This window comes from Microtus oregoni, unplaced genomic scaffold (genome assembly GCF_018167655.1).
Source record: "Microtus oregoni isolate MIOR12 unplaced genomic scaffold, Mior012 000019F_ref0000042, whole genome shotgun sequence".
Taxonomy (NCBI): Eukaryota; Metazoa; Chordata; class Mammalia; order Rodentia; family Cricetidae; genus Microtus; species Microtus oregoni.
This window is the reverse complement of record NW_024543078.1, coordinates 19,108,579-19,128,047: the sequence shown is the minus strand read 5'-3', so window position 1 is coordinate 19,128,047 and position 19,469 is coordinate 19,108,579. Positions and strand designations below refer to the sequence as shown.

At 42.4% G+C, this 19,469-nt stretch overlaps 1 protein-coding gene across 5 annotated transcripts in view; it reads left to right on the top strand.

The window, feature by feature from the left end:
* Pus10 (pseudouridine synthase 10) overlaps positions 1–19,469 on the top strand; it is a 73,612-nt gene that overhangs the window by 26,531 nt on the left and 27,612 nt on the right. For 3 of the 5 annotated variants that reach the window (XM_041669771.1, XM_041669769.1, XM_041669770.1), the window contains exons 5-6: positions 14,350–14,405; positions 18,779–18,890. In XM_041669771.1, the coding sequence (XP_041525705.1) occupies positions 14,350–14,405; positions 18,779–18,890 (168 nt within the window). The remainder of the gene's footprint in view (positions 1–14,349; positions 14,406–18,778; positions 18,891–19,469) is intronic. The other 2 variants (XM_041669774.1, XM_041669772.1) reach the window with 1 other exon arrangement.

Sequence of the window (19,469 nt, the reverse complement as noted above, 5' to 3'; positions counted from 1 at the left end):
TAGAGAAGATCCAGTAATCTACCCTTGTATCCTGTTATATCTATATCCCCTTTTTTCTTTTCAAAGCCAGAACCTTGACTCTGATTTCTTTTGTCTAGCTATTTTCCTGACCATTACCAATAATACCTTATAACCAATTCCCCTAAACAATGACAAATATCCATAATTCAATGAAAGACCAAAAACCACCCACCCCACCTCTTGGGAATGTGGGTGTTGTGTTCTTAAATCTACTTCCTGCTGTCTAGGGGTTTGGTGGCATCTTTCAAGGGTCCTGAAAAGAAAAATTTGAGTTAATTGTCAAGTCCTAGGAGAGGTAGCTGTATCAGTTGTTCAATCTGTGCATAAGGGGAAAATGCAGGGCTTGTCTCAAGTCCTGACTAAAGTAGTCTGACGCTGAATCATCTCACGAGCCACCTCAAAACTGGTCTGAGCAGTGGCTAGTCCACAGTCAATCTTGAGGGGGTGTTTTGAGCTTAGTGTTTTTTATCACAGTTCTGGAGGAATTGTGGGGTCTCATCCCCCTTTTGGAGTCTTCAAAGGTCATCATGGTTCACTAAAACCCGAAATCAAGTACAGGAAGCTAGGATGAAACCTTTTTCTAGAATTATTTATATGACATTAATATCATTAGAAAAGTGTAGATTATGAGATGAGTGGCAATAAAATAGTCCTTAAATTTTTGTTTTTTTTTTTTCTGTCCCATATCAGGTGGCTCTCTGACATGAGACAGATTTTGGATTTCATTTTAATAAGCATGCTGGGTTTAGAGAAGGAGAGAACCACATTATAATTCCAAAGCCAGCTTTAATCCTTAATTGGACTTGGACTACAAAAAAATTATTTGTATTATGTGTCTGTAGAGAATAGCAGGAACAAACATTTGGGAAGATTTATGAAATTTTATCCTTTTAGAAATGTGATATATATATAAAAAGCCAATTAACTTTTTTCTTTTTCTTCAGAGGTTTCATTTGCCCAGTGGTCTTCAGATTCCGTAGCTGGATGTCTTCATTCTCCTGAAAAGACAAAAACAAAACTCTTTCCCAACCCTAACTTTCAGGAGATTTTCTTTTGGCAAGATCAAATGGAAAGTATTTTTTAGTTTTATAGGTTAGTTTAAACAGCCATGCTGTTGGATGGACTATCATTTGTTATAATTAAGAGGTGTCTCTTGTTAAAATCAAATCTCTATCAATTTTGATGGTATCCTTAACTTTTCTTCTCCTGTGGAAACAAAAGTAAAATCCCTTTTCCCAATGTAACACATGTCCTGGCTTCCATTCTGAGGTCAGTACATCTTTAAATTATATCAGCTTATTTAATTCGGTAGTTTTTTTTTTTCTGTTATCCAATGTCTCAATGCAGTTGTTGTTCCTTTCTCATTAGCTTTTAGAAAATTCAAAGTTAATAAGGGATTATGCAGTCTATTTCTGGGGGTCTTTATCATCCCTTTCTGTTTATTTAACATACCCTTTAGAGTTCAATTTGGTCTTTCAATAACTGCCTGGTCTGTAGAATTGTGTGGTATACCTGTAATGTACTTTATACTATAATAAGTAAAAAATGTTTCATTTTCTTAGAGACATATAGTGGAGCATTATCTGTCTTTATTTGTACAAGTATACTCATAATGGCCATAACTTCTAGCAATGTGTGATTACCAAACCAGCCTTTCCTGAACTCAGAGCAGTTGAAAGCCCCTTGAAAACCTGAATAGGTATCAATGGTGTGGTGTACATATTTTAATTTTCCAAATTCTACAAAATCGAACACATCCATCTGCCAGATTTCATTCCTTTTAGTACCCATATGGGATCAGATGTGTGTTTGTTGCTATGTGGAATGATTCCTATTCCTGATTGTATCTTGTAATTGAATAAATAATAAAGTCAGTTCTGTATCATCTGATATAAATCCAGCAGTTTCAATATGCAAAACACCTTTCTGCATATTGGAATCGCTAACTACGTTGAGAGGTTTTTAAAATCTCTTAGTACCATGATAATAGCATATAATTCTGACTTTTGGACAGAATCATAAGGATTTTGATCCACTTTACTTAAATTTTCTGATTTGTAACCTGCCTTTCCTGATTTGCATCAATATAGAATATAGGGGCTCCAGTTATTGGTATGTCCCGTGCAATGCAAATTTGTTCTTTTTATAAGCTGAATTCTCTCGCTTTTGGAATAGTTGTTGTTAATCTCTCACAAAAAAAATTACTACAAGCTTGTTGCCAGGGTTCACTTTCTTCCCATAATTTGTCAATTTCATCATTATTAAAAGGTACTGCACTTTATGCTGGGTCTATTCCTGCTAATTGACAAAAGTTCAACTTTCGTTTTAGCATGAACTCAGAGACCTTTTCCATATAATTTTTAAATTTTGTATTCAGTTTATGTGGTAAAAAGACCCATATATCTTCCCTCTACATTAAAATTTCTGTGGGGGAATGTTTAGAAGATAATATGACCAGAATACAGTTAAGATTCAGATCCACACGATCCACATGTGCCTTCCGTAGTTTCTCTTCAATCAAAGTCAATTCTCACTGAGCTTCAGCTGATAATTTTCTGGGACTGTTTAAGTCCTTGTCACCATCTATGGTTTTGTTTAAATTAATCAGGTCATCAGGACCTAGCACAGTAGTGTGCTGTAGATGAGAAATGTCTTCTAGCAATCCTTGTAAATCCTTGAGAGTCTACACTCATTCTCTCCTAATTTGTACCTTTTGGTATCTGATTTTTTGTAAACCTGTTTTATAGCCTAAATAATTAAAAGAATCTCCTCTACAAGAGTTAGTTTCAGAACAGGCTTCAAAGCTGCAGACAAACCCTGTCTTGGAAAACAGACAAACAAGAAAACAAGAAAGAATCTCTCCTTTTTAATTTTTTTCAGAAGCAATTTGTAGTATCCAACAACGCAAAATTTTCTTTAATTCTTCAAACATTCTTTTCAAATATCTACATTTGAATCAGATAATAAAATGTCATTTATGTAATGATAAACTATATTTCCAATGACTGACTTATAAAATATTGGCCCAGGGTGGGGCTATTTAACATTCCCTGTGGGAGAATCTTCCATTGATATCTCTTAGCAGACTGAGAATTATTATAAATAGGCACTATGAAGGCAAATTTTCTCTGTCCTTTTCTTGTAAAGGTATAGTGAAGAAACAATCTTTTAAATCAATATCTATAAGAGGTCATCCTTTAGGTAATAAAGAAGGCTAAAGAACTCCAGACTGTAGAGAGCCCATTGACTAAATCACCTTATTAATAGCTCTTAGATCTGTCACCATTCTCCATTTTCCAGATTTCTTTTTAACAACAAATACAGGAGAATTCCAAGAGCTGGCTGATTCTTCAATATGCTGAGCATCTGGTTGCTCCTGTACTAGCTGTTCTAAAGTCTGCAGTTTCTCTGTTGTTAAAGGCCATTGCTGAACTCATATAGGTTTGTCTGTCAACCATTTTAAAGGTAGGGCTGTTGGTGCCTTTGAAAGATCAGCAGCTGCTGTGCCCTGTTCTTGCACAACCTGAATGATCAGTGACTGTTCTTTATAATATCTTGTAATATTTTCTCCAGAAACATACGTTAATTTATGGTTTGTTTCTAAGATTGGGGGAATGTTAATCTGAGTATTCCATTGCTTTAACAAATCATGTCCCCACAAATTCATTTCTATGTTAGCCACACATGATTTTAATATTCCTCTCTGTCCTCTGACCCTATACATTTGACCCATCTTGTGCTCTCCTTTACCCGAGGTTGAGTTCTGATCCCTAAGAACTGAACATTTACATCCTTAAGAGCTGAAGAGGCCAATTTGGATGCCAAGTTTCTGATGAAATTATTGTTATATTGGCATCTTTGTCTGCCAGATCTTCAATGATGTCATTTATTTGTATATTTAATTTTGATCTTTGTTCATTTACAGAAGTTTGCCAAAATTCTTGCTTTATGGTTCTCCTGAATTTTTGTTCTCTCCTACAGCTGTTCTGTTACCCAGGGCAGTATCTTTTTGTACAGTTGGCATGAGGCTCTTTAATTGCTCTGGGAAGGAGTTTCCTCTACAATGACAGGAAATGACTGAACTGGATTTGGCTTAGGGCACCATGAGAAGCCTCTTGGAGTTTCCCCGATGGCAAAGGATTACCTTGACTATTCCTTGTTGACGCGCATTCCTTAGTCTGATGCCTGCCTTTGACACACTTTCTGCATAATCCAGAAGGGAGGGGCATTCTGAATGGATTATTCTTAGAAAAACATTGTTTCAAGGACTGCCCTGTCTACTGTCCCATTTAAATTGACCTTGTTTGGCACAATTATAATATTTGGCCTTTCAATTTTTTCCTCAAACCTCTGGAAATCACCTTTCCTATCTATGCATCATCATGGTCATGAAATTTAATATTAATTGTATCTCAAATCCATTCCTTCAAAGATGCTGGCCTTTCCTTTAATGGTCTGATTATCCTGTTTCATAGAGCATTGGCCTTTACAGAAGCCAGAGATTTAATTATTATTTGTCTAATTTCCGAATTCTATTTACTGCTGAAGTCAATCTTTTTAAGAAATCCATAAAGGCTTCCTTTGGGCCCTGTATATCTTAGTAAATGACTCAGTTTTCTTTCCTATTTCTCCAATTCTGTCCCAATTATTCAAAGCTGCTGCATGGCATTAATCCAGGGTGTGGTCATCATATACAGCCTGTCTTTCTATAGTAGCATAACCTCCTTCTTCAAGTGCTTCATCTTGGGCGATTTCCCTACCTCTAGCTTTACTCTGTTGTTCAATAGTGTTAGCCTCTTCTCTGAGCCAGGTACTCCATTGTAATTATGTATCAGTTTCTAAAAGATGAAGGCATGCCTTATGAGACTATTGCTTCTTTGAGTCTCTTTAAATATAACATTGACACAGGAGTCCAGTTAGCTATAACAGAGCCTCTGCCATTTGCCTATTCCTGTAAGGTTACTGGATATATTAAGGTTGGTTGTCTGAAAACCTTAGACTTTTTGCTGGATACTCTCCCACTAATCAAGAAAATGCCCTACAGCTGGATCTTTTAAAATTTGTTTTGTTTTCCTGATTTTTTGAGACAAGGTTTCTCTGTATAATAGCCTGAACTGTCCTAGAACTTGCTATATAGACCACATTGGCCTAGAAGTCACAGAGATCCATCTACCTTTGCCTCCTGAGTGCTGGGATTAAAGGTGTGGGCCCCCACCCCTGACTCCTACAGCTGTATCTTAGGAGGCATTTTTCTCAGTTGAGGTTCCCTTCTTTTAGATGACTCTTCCTTGTGTCAAGCTGGCATAAAACTAAGCAAGACAATGTAACTTTTTGGCAGGTGCATGTCGTCACCTTCTGTATGTCTTTCTGTCTTTACTAGAACACCCTGCTGTACATTATTTACTAGAACACCCTGCTGTACATTATTCTGTGTGTCTGTCTGTCTTTACTAGAACACCCTGCTGTACATTGTTTGCACTTGCATATGCAAATGCAGCCATTTTTACTTTTCCCTACTGTGTGTCCATGCATGCTCGTGAGCTGAGCTGCAGCTGGAAGTTGTGGCCTACTTGGTTTGTTTGGTTCCTTCATTGTGCCTGGTTTTGTCTGTAGTAAGGAGGCTGCTTGTTTGGTTCCTGGCCTGGCTCACTTAGACCTGAAATAATTACACAGAAACTATATTATTTAAAACAATGCTTGGCCTATTAGTTCTAACTTATTATCAGCTAGCTCTTACATTTAAATCTAACCTATTTCCATTAATCTGTGTATTGCCACGTGGCAGTGGTTTACCGGCAAAGTTTTGGCATGTCTGTCTCTGGCTGCGGCTCCATGGTGTCTCTCTGACTCCACCTCCTTTCCCCAGCATTCCGTTTCATTTTCCTCACTACCTAAGTTCTGCCTTGCTATAGGTTCAAAGCAGTTTCTTTATTCATTAATGGTAATCACAGCACACAGGGAACTCCCACATCATTTGTCCACAGGCCGTGTTTGCTGAGGTGCTTTAGATGAGCTAGTGTTGATATGAAAGTAGTATAGTATATATTAACTTTCCCATGAACCCTCCCCCACCTTGCTCTCTCTCTAATCAGTAGCCTCTTTTCTCTTACTATTATTAACTATATGTATAATGTGATATATATGCAAATGGTTTTAGAGTCGACCACTTGGTATTAGATAACCAATTTGGAGACTTCCCTGGGGAAGAGAATTTTCTCTTGCTCTCAATATTCCTTGGTGTTTATTTCTGTATTTCTCTGTCTAGGGTTGCGGCCCCGTGAGATTTCTCCTTCTGTGCTATTAGCATGTCTGTTGGTGTTATCCTTGCTCATGTCTTTTGATGATAGACCTGTGGGAGAGGCATAGAATCCTCTAGCCCTCAGCTGGAAGAGCTGGGGCCTTCTCCAGGGAAGTTGCTGTCTGTCACAGGCCAACCTTGTCCTGTGCTGGTTGTGGGAGATTTCCTGAAACAGTGCTGTGTTTAAGGCAGGAACTCAGAGGCTTCCTAGGACAAAGGTTTGGTCACTGAGTCTTGGAAGGGTGCTAGCATCCCAGCACCACGTTCAGAGGTAAAGTATGTTTGCACATCCAGCCACACCTGTTGGCAGCAGATGTTCCCTGCTTCACCAATGCTATTGACGCTCGAGTTCCCCGAGTTCAGCTGTTGAGCTCCCCCGTGAACGGTCTTCCTCACAGGTTCAAATTGCCCTCCTCCCTCTCTCCCACTCCGCTTTTCGCAATAATCAAATCTTGCAGAACTCAGCAAACGGCAGTTTGGAAGGCACAGCGGAAGGTCTTGAAACTCACAGTGTAAAAACAGCCATTGTAGGAACTGGGTAGGAACTGGGTTAATAGACCTGTAACCTAATTTGGCCCTGAGGATTTATTCTGTTCTGTCTGTTCTGATCTGCCCTTGCTTTGTCCTAAAAAGACAGAAGTCTTTAGCCTTTTAACACTGTTTTTATTGCCAACATATTGGGGAACCCAAGGTAATGAAAGTCAGAAAAATAAGTCGTCCTCCCCATCCCCCCTCGCCCTGCTGCGGGAGTTGGGCAGGGTACTGAACCAGAGATTGTCCTCTGCAGTGCCTCTCACTGGACCTGGAGCTCACTGCTTTGGCCCCAGGGATCCTCTGTCTCTGCTCCCAATGCTAGGATTCTGTGCACACACAGCCGTGTTTAGCTTCTTATGTAGGTGCAGGAATCCAAACTCAGGGCCTCATGTGGCAAGCTTGTCGTGATTGAGCTGTCACTACATCCCCCATGTTTTTTTTGGGGGGGGGCAGAGCTGGGGAATGAGGCAGGGTCACTCTTTGTTGCCTTGGGTGGCCTGAACTCACAGAGATGCACTAGCCTCGGCTTCCCAAGAGCTGGGCTAGAAGGTGTCGCCCCTGCGCTGTCTCCTTTGCTGGTGGGTTCTCACTATGGCTGGCAAATGCTGTTCACCAGAGGCAGCTCCTAGGCCCACTCTGTTTCAGCTGCTTCATCACAGGTCTGAGGTCAGAGGCACTGGGAGAGAAGAGTCTAGGACTGAGACGAGGGTGGGAGAGGAGGCAAGGAGAGGGGGACAAACAGTGCTTCCAGGAGACATTCTCTCCTGCTCTCAGATCCTTTACCTTCTTTGTGCCTTTTGTGCTTGAGGCACAAGGTGGGAAGCTAGCCCTGATGGAACAGATAAACAAGGTTGTACCAGGCTTGGGGGTGGGTGGAGTGGGTGAGGAGGAAATCTTGGGTGGGGAGAAGGAGGAAAAGTTTTATTAAACTGTCTGTAACTGGACATTTTGGGGACAAGGAAATCTCTCTCTCTCTCTCTCTCTCTCTCTCTCTCTCTGTGTGTGTGTTTTGGGAAAATAACTGATCAAGAAAGAGGGTTTTGTTTTTGGTTTTTTGAGACAGGATTTCTCTGTAGCTTTGGAGCCTCTCCTGGAACTAGCTCTTGTAGATCAGGCTGACCGAAAGAGGTCTTTTTAATGCCTCCAGCTGCCCACACGACTGTTACCATTCCCCACTATATTTGTACCATCTTCGTTGTAAGAGTGCTGAAGAGCTGTGTGTGATTCAGAGGCTTTAGGGGCTCAATGGCATTGGTAGTATTTAGAAATTCCCAAATGTCTGCCAGCGTAGAAGTCCTGCTGTTCTGTGCCTTCCTTACCTCTTCAATATTTTTTTCAATTTTTTTAAATGTGTGTGAGTGTTTTGTGTGTGCGGGTGTCTGTGTCTGTGTGTGTGTTTGTATGTCTGTGTCTGTGTGTGTGTGTGTATCTGTGTCTCTGTGTGTGTTTGTGTGTCTCTGTGTGTGTGTGTGTGTGTATCTGTGTCTGTGTGTGTGCACGCACCACGCACATGCAGTGCCCACACCAGTCAGAGGAGGACATTGAACCCCTGGGAACTGGATACAGAAGGTTGTGAGCTGCCATGTGGGTGATGGGAGCTGAACCAGGATCCTCTAGAAGAGCAGCGAGTGGAGCCCGTTCTTCTTAAAGTCAGCTCTTGGGCTTCACTCTCGGCAGCTGTACTGTAACACATTATCTCTAACTTGAATCACTGATTTATTCCCAGCTGTCCTCATTTTGCTCAGTTCCCATCGTCCTCTTTGGTCCTCAGTCACAATGGCATTCCTGGGACAGATGATTGTGCCAGTCCGTTGCATGAGATTCTTTGAAGTTTGGCTTACTGTGAAATCTTCCTGTGTCCCTCGTGTGGGACCGGTGGTCCTGTGAGCTAAGCTCCTGCAGCCTCCTTTGCTTCCCGGCCACACAGCCGCAGCAATGGTGGAGTTTTCAGAGCCTCACCGGCACCCGCCTGGTGGCCCTCACGTATGACCCGTTGTGTTATTGATTACCAGTGCTGCTATGCGTATTGTCACTTTACTCCTCTTCCTCTCTGCTTTACGGGTGTGCTCATGGACAGACTTTTCTCTGCATGTCAGTGAGATACCAATCATAAAATGGGAACCCTTCTATTCATGGTTAAGATGCCAAGGGCCCAGCCAACGAGCTACCTTGCCAGTGACTTGCGGTGCTCAGCTACAGTGCTCCTTTTGTACCAGCGCCTGTTTTCTCTTGCAGGAATGCAGATGCAGGTGGCCACAGAATGAGAACATAGCCTGGGATTGCTCTCTTCATTTGTCTGGGATGTATGACTTTTTTTAGGATATTTTTTGTTTATTTTTTTGACAATTTCATACCTGTATGTAGTGTATCTTGATCATATCCAAGCCAGACCTTCCTTCCTATTCCCCCAGGCCCCTGGAACTTAGGATTTTTTTTTTTTTTGTGCTAAATTTCCCCATGCGTGACAGATGTTTTGGTACAAGTAATTTTTTACCTTCTTCTTATACTACCTCTTAAGAAAAGTGATCGTGTGGAAACGGTTATAGTATGACTTGGTGAGTTATGGAAGACTCCCTTGAGTCCCTTTTGTACATTTCTGTGAAATGCTGTATGTGTGTAAATGTGTCAGGTCGTATGTTATAGTTTCAGTGTTTAGGTTCATATCCTGATGTGACACTCGAAACATTCTGACCTTTCCAATCTCATTTTTCATAATTACTTGACTTAAGGCTGTGACAAGATAACAGACAGAAGCAATTTAAGGGAGGAGGCGGTTATTTTGGCCCAGGGTCCCAGGAGATACCTGGCCAGGAAGACAGGGAAGCAGGCCCAGCAGGTGGTCATGCGGCTTCCCCAGGGGGAGCCTTCCATACACCAGTGCTCAGCTGCCCTCTGCTTTATGTTGTCTGGATCCCAGCCTGTGGAGTCAGCTGGCCAACTTCTCTGTTTAGGGTTTGCCTCGCTAAAACTCAGAGAAAGTTAAACTGAGTCTAGGATTAAACTGTGTGGTTCCTGAATTTTCAGGAAGTGACATACTGCCTCTGGTATCAAATCTGATAAATCATTAAAACTTGATAGCTTGAATGATTCTGTTGGGGCAGAAGAATTTAATTGCTGCTTTAGAGAATGGATTATTTTTTAACTGACTAAAGAATAGAGTATTTATTGGAGTTTCCTTGGTGATCTGAAAGGGAGAGGTGAGCTTCTTTTTCCTAGGCAGAAATGGGTCCAGGGTGTCATTAGCATGTGGTAAAAACTGAATAATTGAGCAAGACTGACTTCTTTGGGATTCCGCCTTTTATCTCCTCTGTGTGATTTGTTTTCTCCAACATGCAGCATGCTTGAACGGGGAGCCTGCAGAGAGGGAGGAAGAAAAACTGTTAGCAAGTCTCAGGTTCTGAGGACTTTTGATTTAATTTTATATTACACATGGTTATCAGGTTTCCCTTGGCAACCTCCAGTTTTCTGCTATTTTATAGTCATAGTAAGATAAATTACTTTGTATGCCAGTGACATCACCTGGAAATAACCTAAAAGAGACAACGAGGTCACTAAAAAGTACAGAGGAGCTGGGCATGGTGGCGCACGCCTTCAATCCCAGCTCTCAGGAGGCAGAAGTTGGCAGGTGTCTTGAGTTTTAGGCTAGCCTGGTCTACATGGTGAGGTCCAGACCGGCTAGGACTGCACAGTGGAAACTGTCTCAGAACAACAAAGTGCAGAGAGAGCTGAAGCTGTGTCGGAAAGTTTCCACAGCTCGGATTTACCAACGAGAGGGAGATTTCAGAGTTACTATAGCAGTCTGGGGATGTGAAGAAATGGATCAAAGCCTGCGGACTTTTAAGGGGGACATCTGAATTGTATTATGTAGTAATAAGGGCGGCGGGGCAGCGTCCCCAGCACCCCAGCCGCCCGAACGGCTAGCTTATGCCCGAAATAATAACACACAAACTGTATTCATTTAAACACTGCTTGGCCCATTCTCTTCTAGGCTAATTCTCACATATTAATTTAGCCCATTTCTAATCATCTGTGTATGGCACCCCAAGGTGCGCTTACCAGGAAGATTCTAGCCTATGTCCATCCTGGGTCGGAGCTTCATCCCGGGAGCGGGGCATGGCGTCTCTCTCAGGCGTCTGCTCCCGAGAGGAGAGCTGCCGAGTCTGAGCTCACTTCCTCTTCCTCCCAGCGTTCTGTTCTGTTTACTCCTCCCACCTATCCTCTAACCAATAAAATGGGCCAAGGCAGTTCCTTTATTAGCCAATGACCTTCCTCCATCATATGAGCGGCGGGGTTGTGTCCCCAGCACCCTGGCTGCCTGCTCGGCTAGCTTATGCCCCTGAAATAACAACACACAGACTGTATTCATTTAAACACTGCTTGGCCCATTCTCTTCTAGGCTAATTCTCACATATTAATTTAGCCCATTTCTAATAATCTGTGTATGGCACCCCAAGGTGCGCTTACCAGGAAGATTCTAGCCTATGTCCATCCTGGGTCGGAGCTTCATCCCAGGAGCGGGGCATGGCGTCTCTCTCAGGCGTCTGCTGCCGAGTCTGAGCTCACTTCCTCTTCCTCCCAGCATTCTGTTCTGTTTACTCCTCCCACCTATCCTCTAACCAATAAAATGGGCCAAGGCAGTTCCTTTATTAGCCAATGACCTTCCTCCATCAGTATTATCTCTAAAGTGTAGATGCGATTTCAAGTTACCAACAATTGCTCCTTGGTGGTATAGTTAGAACTTGGTCCTCTCAGTGTAATAGCTACTACTTGTTAATTGTTTATTGTTTATGTTTATAGGAGCCCTACTTGATTGAATATATATGATTTCATAAATTCTCACAGTATATCTGCAGGGCAAATATTAATATTCTCTATATTGGGGACCTCTGAGTGCCAGCCCCAGTGTCCCCTCAGGGTCCAGAAGACTCACAGCAAGCTCAGGACTGAGATCTGGGGATGAAATTAACTCTTCACTACATACTTTTCTGCATCTGTTTCTTTATTCTTCTGCTGTTCTCCTCTTATTCTGTAAAGTTTCTAGTTTATATACACGCACAAACGAAGGCAATTCTTTGAGCTTGGAGGTCCCTTTACCTTTGAAGGTCCCAAATGTGGTCTGTATGAAAGACTCCTTTCCTGACTGTATGTCCTGCCAAATGGAAGATGGTTGCAGGGAGCTGGCTCTAATGTATCTGAGGGAAGGAAGTGGAGATTAGACTGTGGGAGCCAAGATTATTGACTATGTGACTAAATTTCCCACTGGAGGTCCCACAGAGAGGGGGATGACCCGGTACTCCAGTACATGGGAAAGAGTCGTGCCCACTTGTCCATACTCTGCTGGACCTTGCACAAGGGAGAGTGCTTCAGGCGTCACAAGACATCCACTATGAGAATCAGTCGATCCGCAAAAGGTGGCTGGCCCAGCGCCTCGCCAACTGGGTTTGCCTCCATCAGAACACATTTGTTGGTGGGTCAGCCTTCTGGCGTGATCAGCTGAAATCTCACTGTATGATTCCTGTGGACCACAGCGTCTCTACAGGGAAATAAGATTATTGATCTCTTGTAGTATAAAGAAGGGTAGGACGGCGCTATTATCTAGGACTTCTCAGCTTTGGGAAATCATTATTATTTCTATAATCTTGAAGTCCCGTCAGTCTCGATAGCATTGGTTTTGAACAGGTCGCTAAGCAATGCCTATTTGGTAACCCTTGGCCATCCTGCAGTTTAAACTGCAAGGCTCTTAGTTTGTTCCCTCCCTTCAGCTGTTAGATCCATGCCGTTCACTGTGGGAAAGGGTTGAATACGTGGACGAAATGAAGGAGTCTTATCGTGCGGAGGGTGGTACTAGAGGGGGAGCAGATTCAGCAACCCACCAGGCATGCCGAGCGTGTCTTCTTAGCTAGGGAGTACCTGGTGGGCCTTGGCTTAAGTTGGGATATGCAATGTTTCTGCGTGGTCCTGAGGTTAGGAGTCTCTAGTTTCCTGCGAGGAAGGACAGGCTCTGCATATATTGTACAGCGTAACTGCTTGAGGAGGAAAGGAATTGTAAGGATGGCCATTTTGTGGCATGTGAGAGCAGAGACTGTGAGTGTTTTATTGATCCACGTGTGTTCTTGTCATGTTCACAAAACGTCAAATGCTGTGGCGGACAGAGCGTCCCTTGTTCATAAGCCGCAGTGCCGTGGACCCCGAGAGGTCCTTGTGCCACACACCCCAGTGCGAAGCATTCTGTATTGTTGTCATTGACCCCTCATTTCAGGAACGTAGCTCCATTTTAGGAAGTTTGCAATTAAACAAGAATTTTGAAAAAGTTTTCGCTAAGTGTTTACCTACGTGTATGTCTTATTCTTTCTGCGGGGTAATCTTGTTCTTTCTGCGGGGTTGAAGAGAAAACACGAGACACACGGCGGTCCCACGTGGGTAAACTTTAATGAGGGGGTGACGACAGGTGAGGGATGAGGGTGAAGAGACGGAAGGAAAAAAGGGGCGAGTTATGGCGTTCCCCGTTTTTTAAAGGGGATCCAGGTGCGTCTGGGAAAATGTCCTGCGCATGCGTGGCTCTCCGAGCTGGGATTTGTAGTGTCCTCTACTGCTTCTGGGAATTGTAGTCCAATGATCCTTCTGCGCATGTGCGGCCTCGTCTCCAAAAGGAACAGCAGTATGTATATGCATACCTGTTGCCTACAGAGGTCAGAAGAGGGCTCTGGATCCCTTGAACTAGAGAAAGTGGTTGTGAGCCACTGTGTGGGTGCTGGGAACCAGACTCGGGTCCTCTGTAAGAGCAGCCCATGTTCACAATCCCTGAGCCTTCTCTTCATCCTCCAACTCTTCGCAGGTTTTAATAATCTTTCCCAGAATGTTTTACCTAACGTAGAACTAAGTACATGAGAAGGTAAAAGAACCATCAACCCACAATAGATTCTATAATTATTACCACTGTACTGTATTTGCATTAGGATATATCTACTCTTTCATTTACCCATTCTCTGATCTGTTTAGCTTTCATTGTATTTCAGAGAGAGTCCAGGTAAACGTGCTACATTTAACTCCTGGTTATATAAACATGAACATGATGAGCCAGATAGAGTTATTAAAAAATAAAACCCACACTGTTCAGATCTATGTTTTAGAAGCTACATGTGTACTCAAGTCACTTTGGGCTGTTTGGTTTTGAGACAGGGTCTTAGGTAGCTGAGGGTGGCCTCAGACTTGTTATATAGCCAGGGCTGGCCTTGAACTCCTAATCTTCCTGCCTCTACCTCCCATTTGCTGGGGTTGTTGGTGTGTATCACAAGACTTTGAATTCCTAGACCACAGCACGTCAGCATTACAAACTGAAATCTTACCCTCTTTCTGTTTAAAGGAGCCTGAGGTCAACACATTCAATATCGACTCTTTCTAATAAGAGGAGTTTGATTAACAAATTATTTAAGCACTTTGGTGATGATGTTGAAACTTCGCTTTACTAAATACTTTTCCTTTTCTCTTCTTTCTGGGTGTTACTGAATTGCCTCCAGCATGCTGCATGGTTGCTGGTCAAACAGGAAATGGGGTAAGTAGGGAGTTTCTACCTTTATTTAAAGATGCCTACCTGATTCTTAAAGTACTTCCTGTTACAGAGTAAAGTCAGCAGCCAGAGCAGTGGGCACAGTAGGTGCTTTCGTTAAGTGCCTTGTCCATTTGGTTTTGTTTGTTTTTTACTTTTACGAGGGCTTGTTTAACGTGATTGTATTGACCAACATTAGACATGTGTCGAAAGTAGCTTGGGAGGCTAGCTTAAGATAATAAATTTTAGATTTATACTTGAAGCTAAATTATAAAACTAGATTTTACTATGAGAAGTAAAATTCTGCTTAAATCAGAGCGACTGAGTTTACAGAGAGCACCTGGGCAGCAGAAATCGGCAGTCCAGCCCTTGCCCGAAACTCTCAGGAGACAGATAGGTTTTGGAATTTAGATCTTTGGATTTTAGGAATCTAATGTGGTTTTAAATCTTATATATAATGTACACCTTTCTTAGTTAGGGTGGTGCTGTGTAATTGAATGAACTGCTTCTGTAGGGAAGGAAACACATCAGATTTGGTGAACAGTCTCACATGTCCAAATCAAGTGTATAAAAAAACTGTTAAATCTTCAGTTTTTGTTTTTTGTTTGATTTTTAAAACTAAGCATTCTGTGCCGTATGATTGATTATTGGAGGTTCCCTTGTACTTTGGTGAGAAAAACCCAGAAGACGTAGCTTTCTGTATTAGAAGCTCATCTGTGGCTCTGAGATTTATAGAAAAAATATTAACATAGTTTTTTGTTTGTTTTGTATATTATGTCTGCATCTTCCCTTTTCAAAGGAGAAATAACCACATCATCAACGGTTGCAGGCTTAGTGAAACTTAGTCCCTGCGTTTCAAAGCCTTGAGACTGGTCTAACAAATGTTGACCTTAACCCCACGAGAGCATGCCGTTTCCTGAACGCTTCCCTCGCATGTGCATTGCTTGGGTGGTGTTGCTTTCCTTCGTCATCAGAGGGTTTTGTACCAAGCTGTTTGTTTGACTACATGGGGATACTGGGACGGAAAGATACAGGATGCTGTTTTTCCTTCGGTGTCCCCAGTCATTTTAGGTTGAAAAGATCGCTAAGGATTCCATTAAGGAACTGATGTAGGGAATTTAGCTCAAACTAATTGCTAGGGTGTTCTGGTTGGCCTTCTCTTTAGACTCCTGGCGGTGCTGTGTCTAAGGTGAGAGTGATTGATTGCAGAAGGTCACCTCATCTGGGGTGTGTGACAGCAGACAGGCTTGTGATTGCAGAGGGTCACCTCATCTGGGGTGTGTGACAGCAGACAGGCTCCCAGAAGGTCACATTTGCTTCACGAGCACTAATTCCTCTAAAGGACAATCAGGTACAGCCTTATTCAAATTTCATGACTAAAAATCTTAACATCGGGCTGGAGATATGACTCAGTGGTTAAGAGCGCTGCCTGCTCTTCCAAAGGCTCTGAGTTCAATTTCCAGCACCCACGTGGTGGCCCACAGCCATCTGCAGTGAGATCTGGCGCCCTCTTCTGCAGAACAGTGTATGCGTAAAAAAAATATCTTAGCATCTTTTGGTTTTGTTTTAATTTTTTGAAACAGGGTTTCTCCGTGTAGCCTTGGCTATCCTGAAACTCCTTCTGTAGAACAGGCTGGCCTCAAACTCACAGAGATCTGCCTTTCTCTGCCTCCTGAGTGGTAGAATTAAAGGTGTGTGTCACCACCACCCAGCAAAAATCTTAACATCTTAAGTATTATATATTTTTTTGCCCTACATATGAATAAGGTTTTCAGGTTATCAAGTAAGCCTTACTCTGGCTTTTTAATCTGGAGGAGAAAAGTACCTGTACTTGGAAGATTTTTAGCTGGATTACCAAGTTTGAAATTCTTCATACAAATCAGTTTTCTTTTCTCTATGTTTGTTTTTTGAGACAAGGTCTCAAATATGGTTCTGGCTGGCCTGGAACTCATAAAGATTTTCCTGCCTCTGTTGGGAGTAAAGGCATGGCAGGTTTTTTTTTTTTTTTTTTTTGTATAATGGACAATGTTTTAATAGGATTGACTCCTGTAGTGCTTTGGAGCCTAGGATCTATAAACAAATTTAAAATAGTTTATTTTTCTGTTTCTACTTTTTATCCTTTAAAATATATTTTCTTGGGGATGGAGAGATAGCTCGGTGGTTAAGAACACTTGCTGCTCTTCCAGAGGAGCCAAGTTTGGTTCCCAGGACCCAAAAAAAGAATTCACAACCATCTGTTTATCTGGCCTGCATGAGCCACACTCACGGCGTGCACGTATACGGGCAGGCAAAGCATTCACACACATAAATAAATATTGTGTATTTTGTGACATGCATGCAGTACCCATCGTGGCCAGAAGTGGGCATCAGATCCCCTGGAATTGGAGTTGCTTGGAACTGGACTCGAATCCTCTGCAGGACCAGTGTACATTCTCCAAGACATGCTTATTTCTTAGCTGTATACTTTCAACTTTGATGCTAGTTTATGCAAATGTAATTAAACTGTTGACACAATATCAAAATAGTCTTTTAAAACATCTAAATGTGGGCTGAAGAGTTGACTTAGCGATTAAGAACACTCATTGTTCTTGCAGGGGACATGGGTTCAAGTCCAAGCACCCATGTGGAGGCTCAAAGCCATCTGTAGTCCCAGTCCCAGGGCATCTGGCACCTTCTTCTGGCCTTGGGCACCAGGCATGCACATGGCGCACAGACATACAGTTTTCTCTTTGTTTTCGTTCTGTATTTTAGGACAGGGTCTCTCCATGAGGCCCTGGCTGCCCTACTGCTGGAGATAAAGACCAGGCTGGCCTTGAACTCAGAGAGACCCTCTACCGCTGCTTCCTGAGTGCTGGGATTAAAGCTGTGTGTACTCACACCTGGAGACACACAGTTTCATAGTTTCCAAACCAAACAACAACACACTTAAAGTAAATAAATCTAATATATATCTAAATGTTCCTAATATCCAGAGAAGTAGAAACAGTTCGTGTAACCTATTAAATACAAGAGTTATCTGGGTATTGCATTGTTAAACTGTACCCCAAAGCACCTTTAACTATAACCAAAGTTATGGTCTCAACTGGATATAGAATGGGTGGGCAACTTTTAATTTGCATTTTTAGAGGAACAGTAGGTATGTGTATGTATGTGTGTGTGTGTTTATAGTATCTATATATCACACTTTTCCCCCTAAAGATTATTTTCTTCTGCATGGGTATGGTGTTTCCTATTAGTTTATAGGCAGCTTAGCAGTGGCTATATCAGAACAGTAGTAGTTTTTATATTTTTTTTCTCTCAGACCAACTAATTTTAACTGTTAGCTAAAAGACTTTTGTTTCTTGCCTGCAGTTAGTAGGTTCTATTGGTCTTGCCGAATTAAATGATAAGGGGTAGTGTTTGTAGGTAATAACCCTGTCAGTGAAAATTAGACATTAAAGAAAGAATGTCTCAAAGCCAGCCATGATGGTGCCCATCTTTAATTCCAGCACTTGGGAGGCAGGGGCAGGCCTACAGAGTGAGTTCCAGGACAGCAGGGCTACTCAGAGAAACCTGTCTCAGAAAAACAACCAAGACAACCAAAAAGGGTGGTTGGTGACCGCATTCTGCCCTGTCTGTTGTCACAAGCAGTCCTGTGGCCAGCCATTGGGGCATTTGGTATTTTAATTACTTGAGTGATACAGGCGTGTTAGTTTGGTAGTGATATCTTGGGGCTCTCAGCAGAGTAGAACAGTTTTAGTAATCAATACCAAAGCTGCCCTGTGCATTTCCTTAGTTCCTTTCTATTGCAATTGTAGGTGCATACCAAAGCTAGTTCTCGTACAGGGGATTTCTCAGAACCGGGTATCGGCTCATGAGTAGACTCTAGGGGAATGTGAGATCTTTATTTCACTAATGTTACATTGGTGGACATCTTAGGATGTAGATGCTTCAGGATTCAGTGTCTCTTCTTACACAATAAGGACGGGAGAGTACAGCCGTGACTTCATTTCCCATAAGTAAGCCCCCGTTCTCAGCAAGGAGGAGTTGGAGACATTTGGGGCATGAGGATAACTATTGCAACAGATGGTTTTGTAACTGCCAAGCAACAAACATTCATCTTTCTTGACCTTTCCAGAATTTATGTGTGAACCTTGGAATCTGGTGATTCCAACTTAGGAAAATAAACGAATGCTTTGGTTGTTGAGTCTTCAAAAGTGGGCTCACATGCCACTCAAAGCCTTAGGAATTTCTGTCTGCCTTGTGTGGTGTTCTTTCTGCTGTACTGAGCAGTGCTCGACACATTGCAGGTGCTCGTTCTAAGACAGTTGCACGCAGCCTTCCCTTTAACATGAACAATGAGGTTTTCATGCCAGTGACTTCGTTCTTGTGTTATTCAGAAAGCGGAATCTGTCTCTGGGAAGAAATGATGCCGTTCAGCTGAAAGAAGCCTACAAATGGATCACTCACCCCCTGTTCTCAGAGGGACTGGGTGTTCCCGTTGATGGAAAGGTATCCGACATTGGCACTGTTGATCTCTGGCTTCCTGGGGTCCCTTTATTATTGCAGAGACTTGATTCTCCAAAAGCCTCTCCTCTTTCTGTAACTCAGTGAAGGATCTCCTAAGGTTTGGGGCTTATTTTTGTTTTATTTTTCGAGACAGAGTTTCTCTTTATAGTCCTGGCTGTCCTGGAACTCGCTCTGTAGACCAGGTTGGCTTTGAACTCCCCTGCCTCTGCCTCGCAAGTGCTGGGATTAAAGGTGTGCACCACCCTGCCCAGCTCTCCTAAGGGTTTGAATGCTCATTTCGAACTATTAAATTAATGCTAAGTCTCTTGTTTGTTTTCACTCCTTGTGACCCCAGATGCTTAAGCTAACAGACATGAACACACTGACCTTGAGAGGCTAGATGGAAATCTTCACTTGACAGCTTTGTAATTTAGCTGAAAGGCCAGATTTACTGATACAAAACAGTGTTTTAAAAACTGAGCAAGGGGCCAGCAAGATGGCTCAGTGGGTCAAGGTGCTTGCCACAAAGCCTCGTGGCCTAGGTTCAAGACGTCCCTTGGTGAAAGGAGAGAACCAGTTATT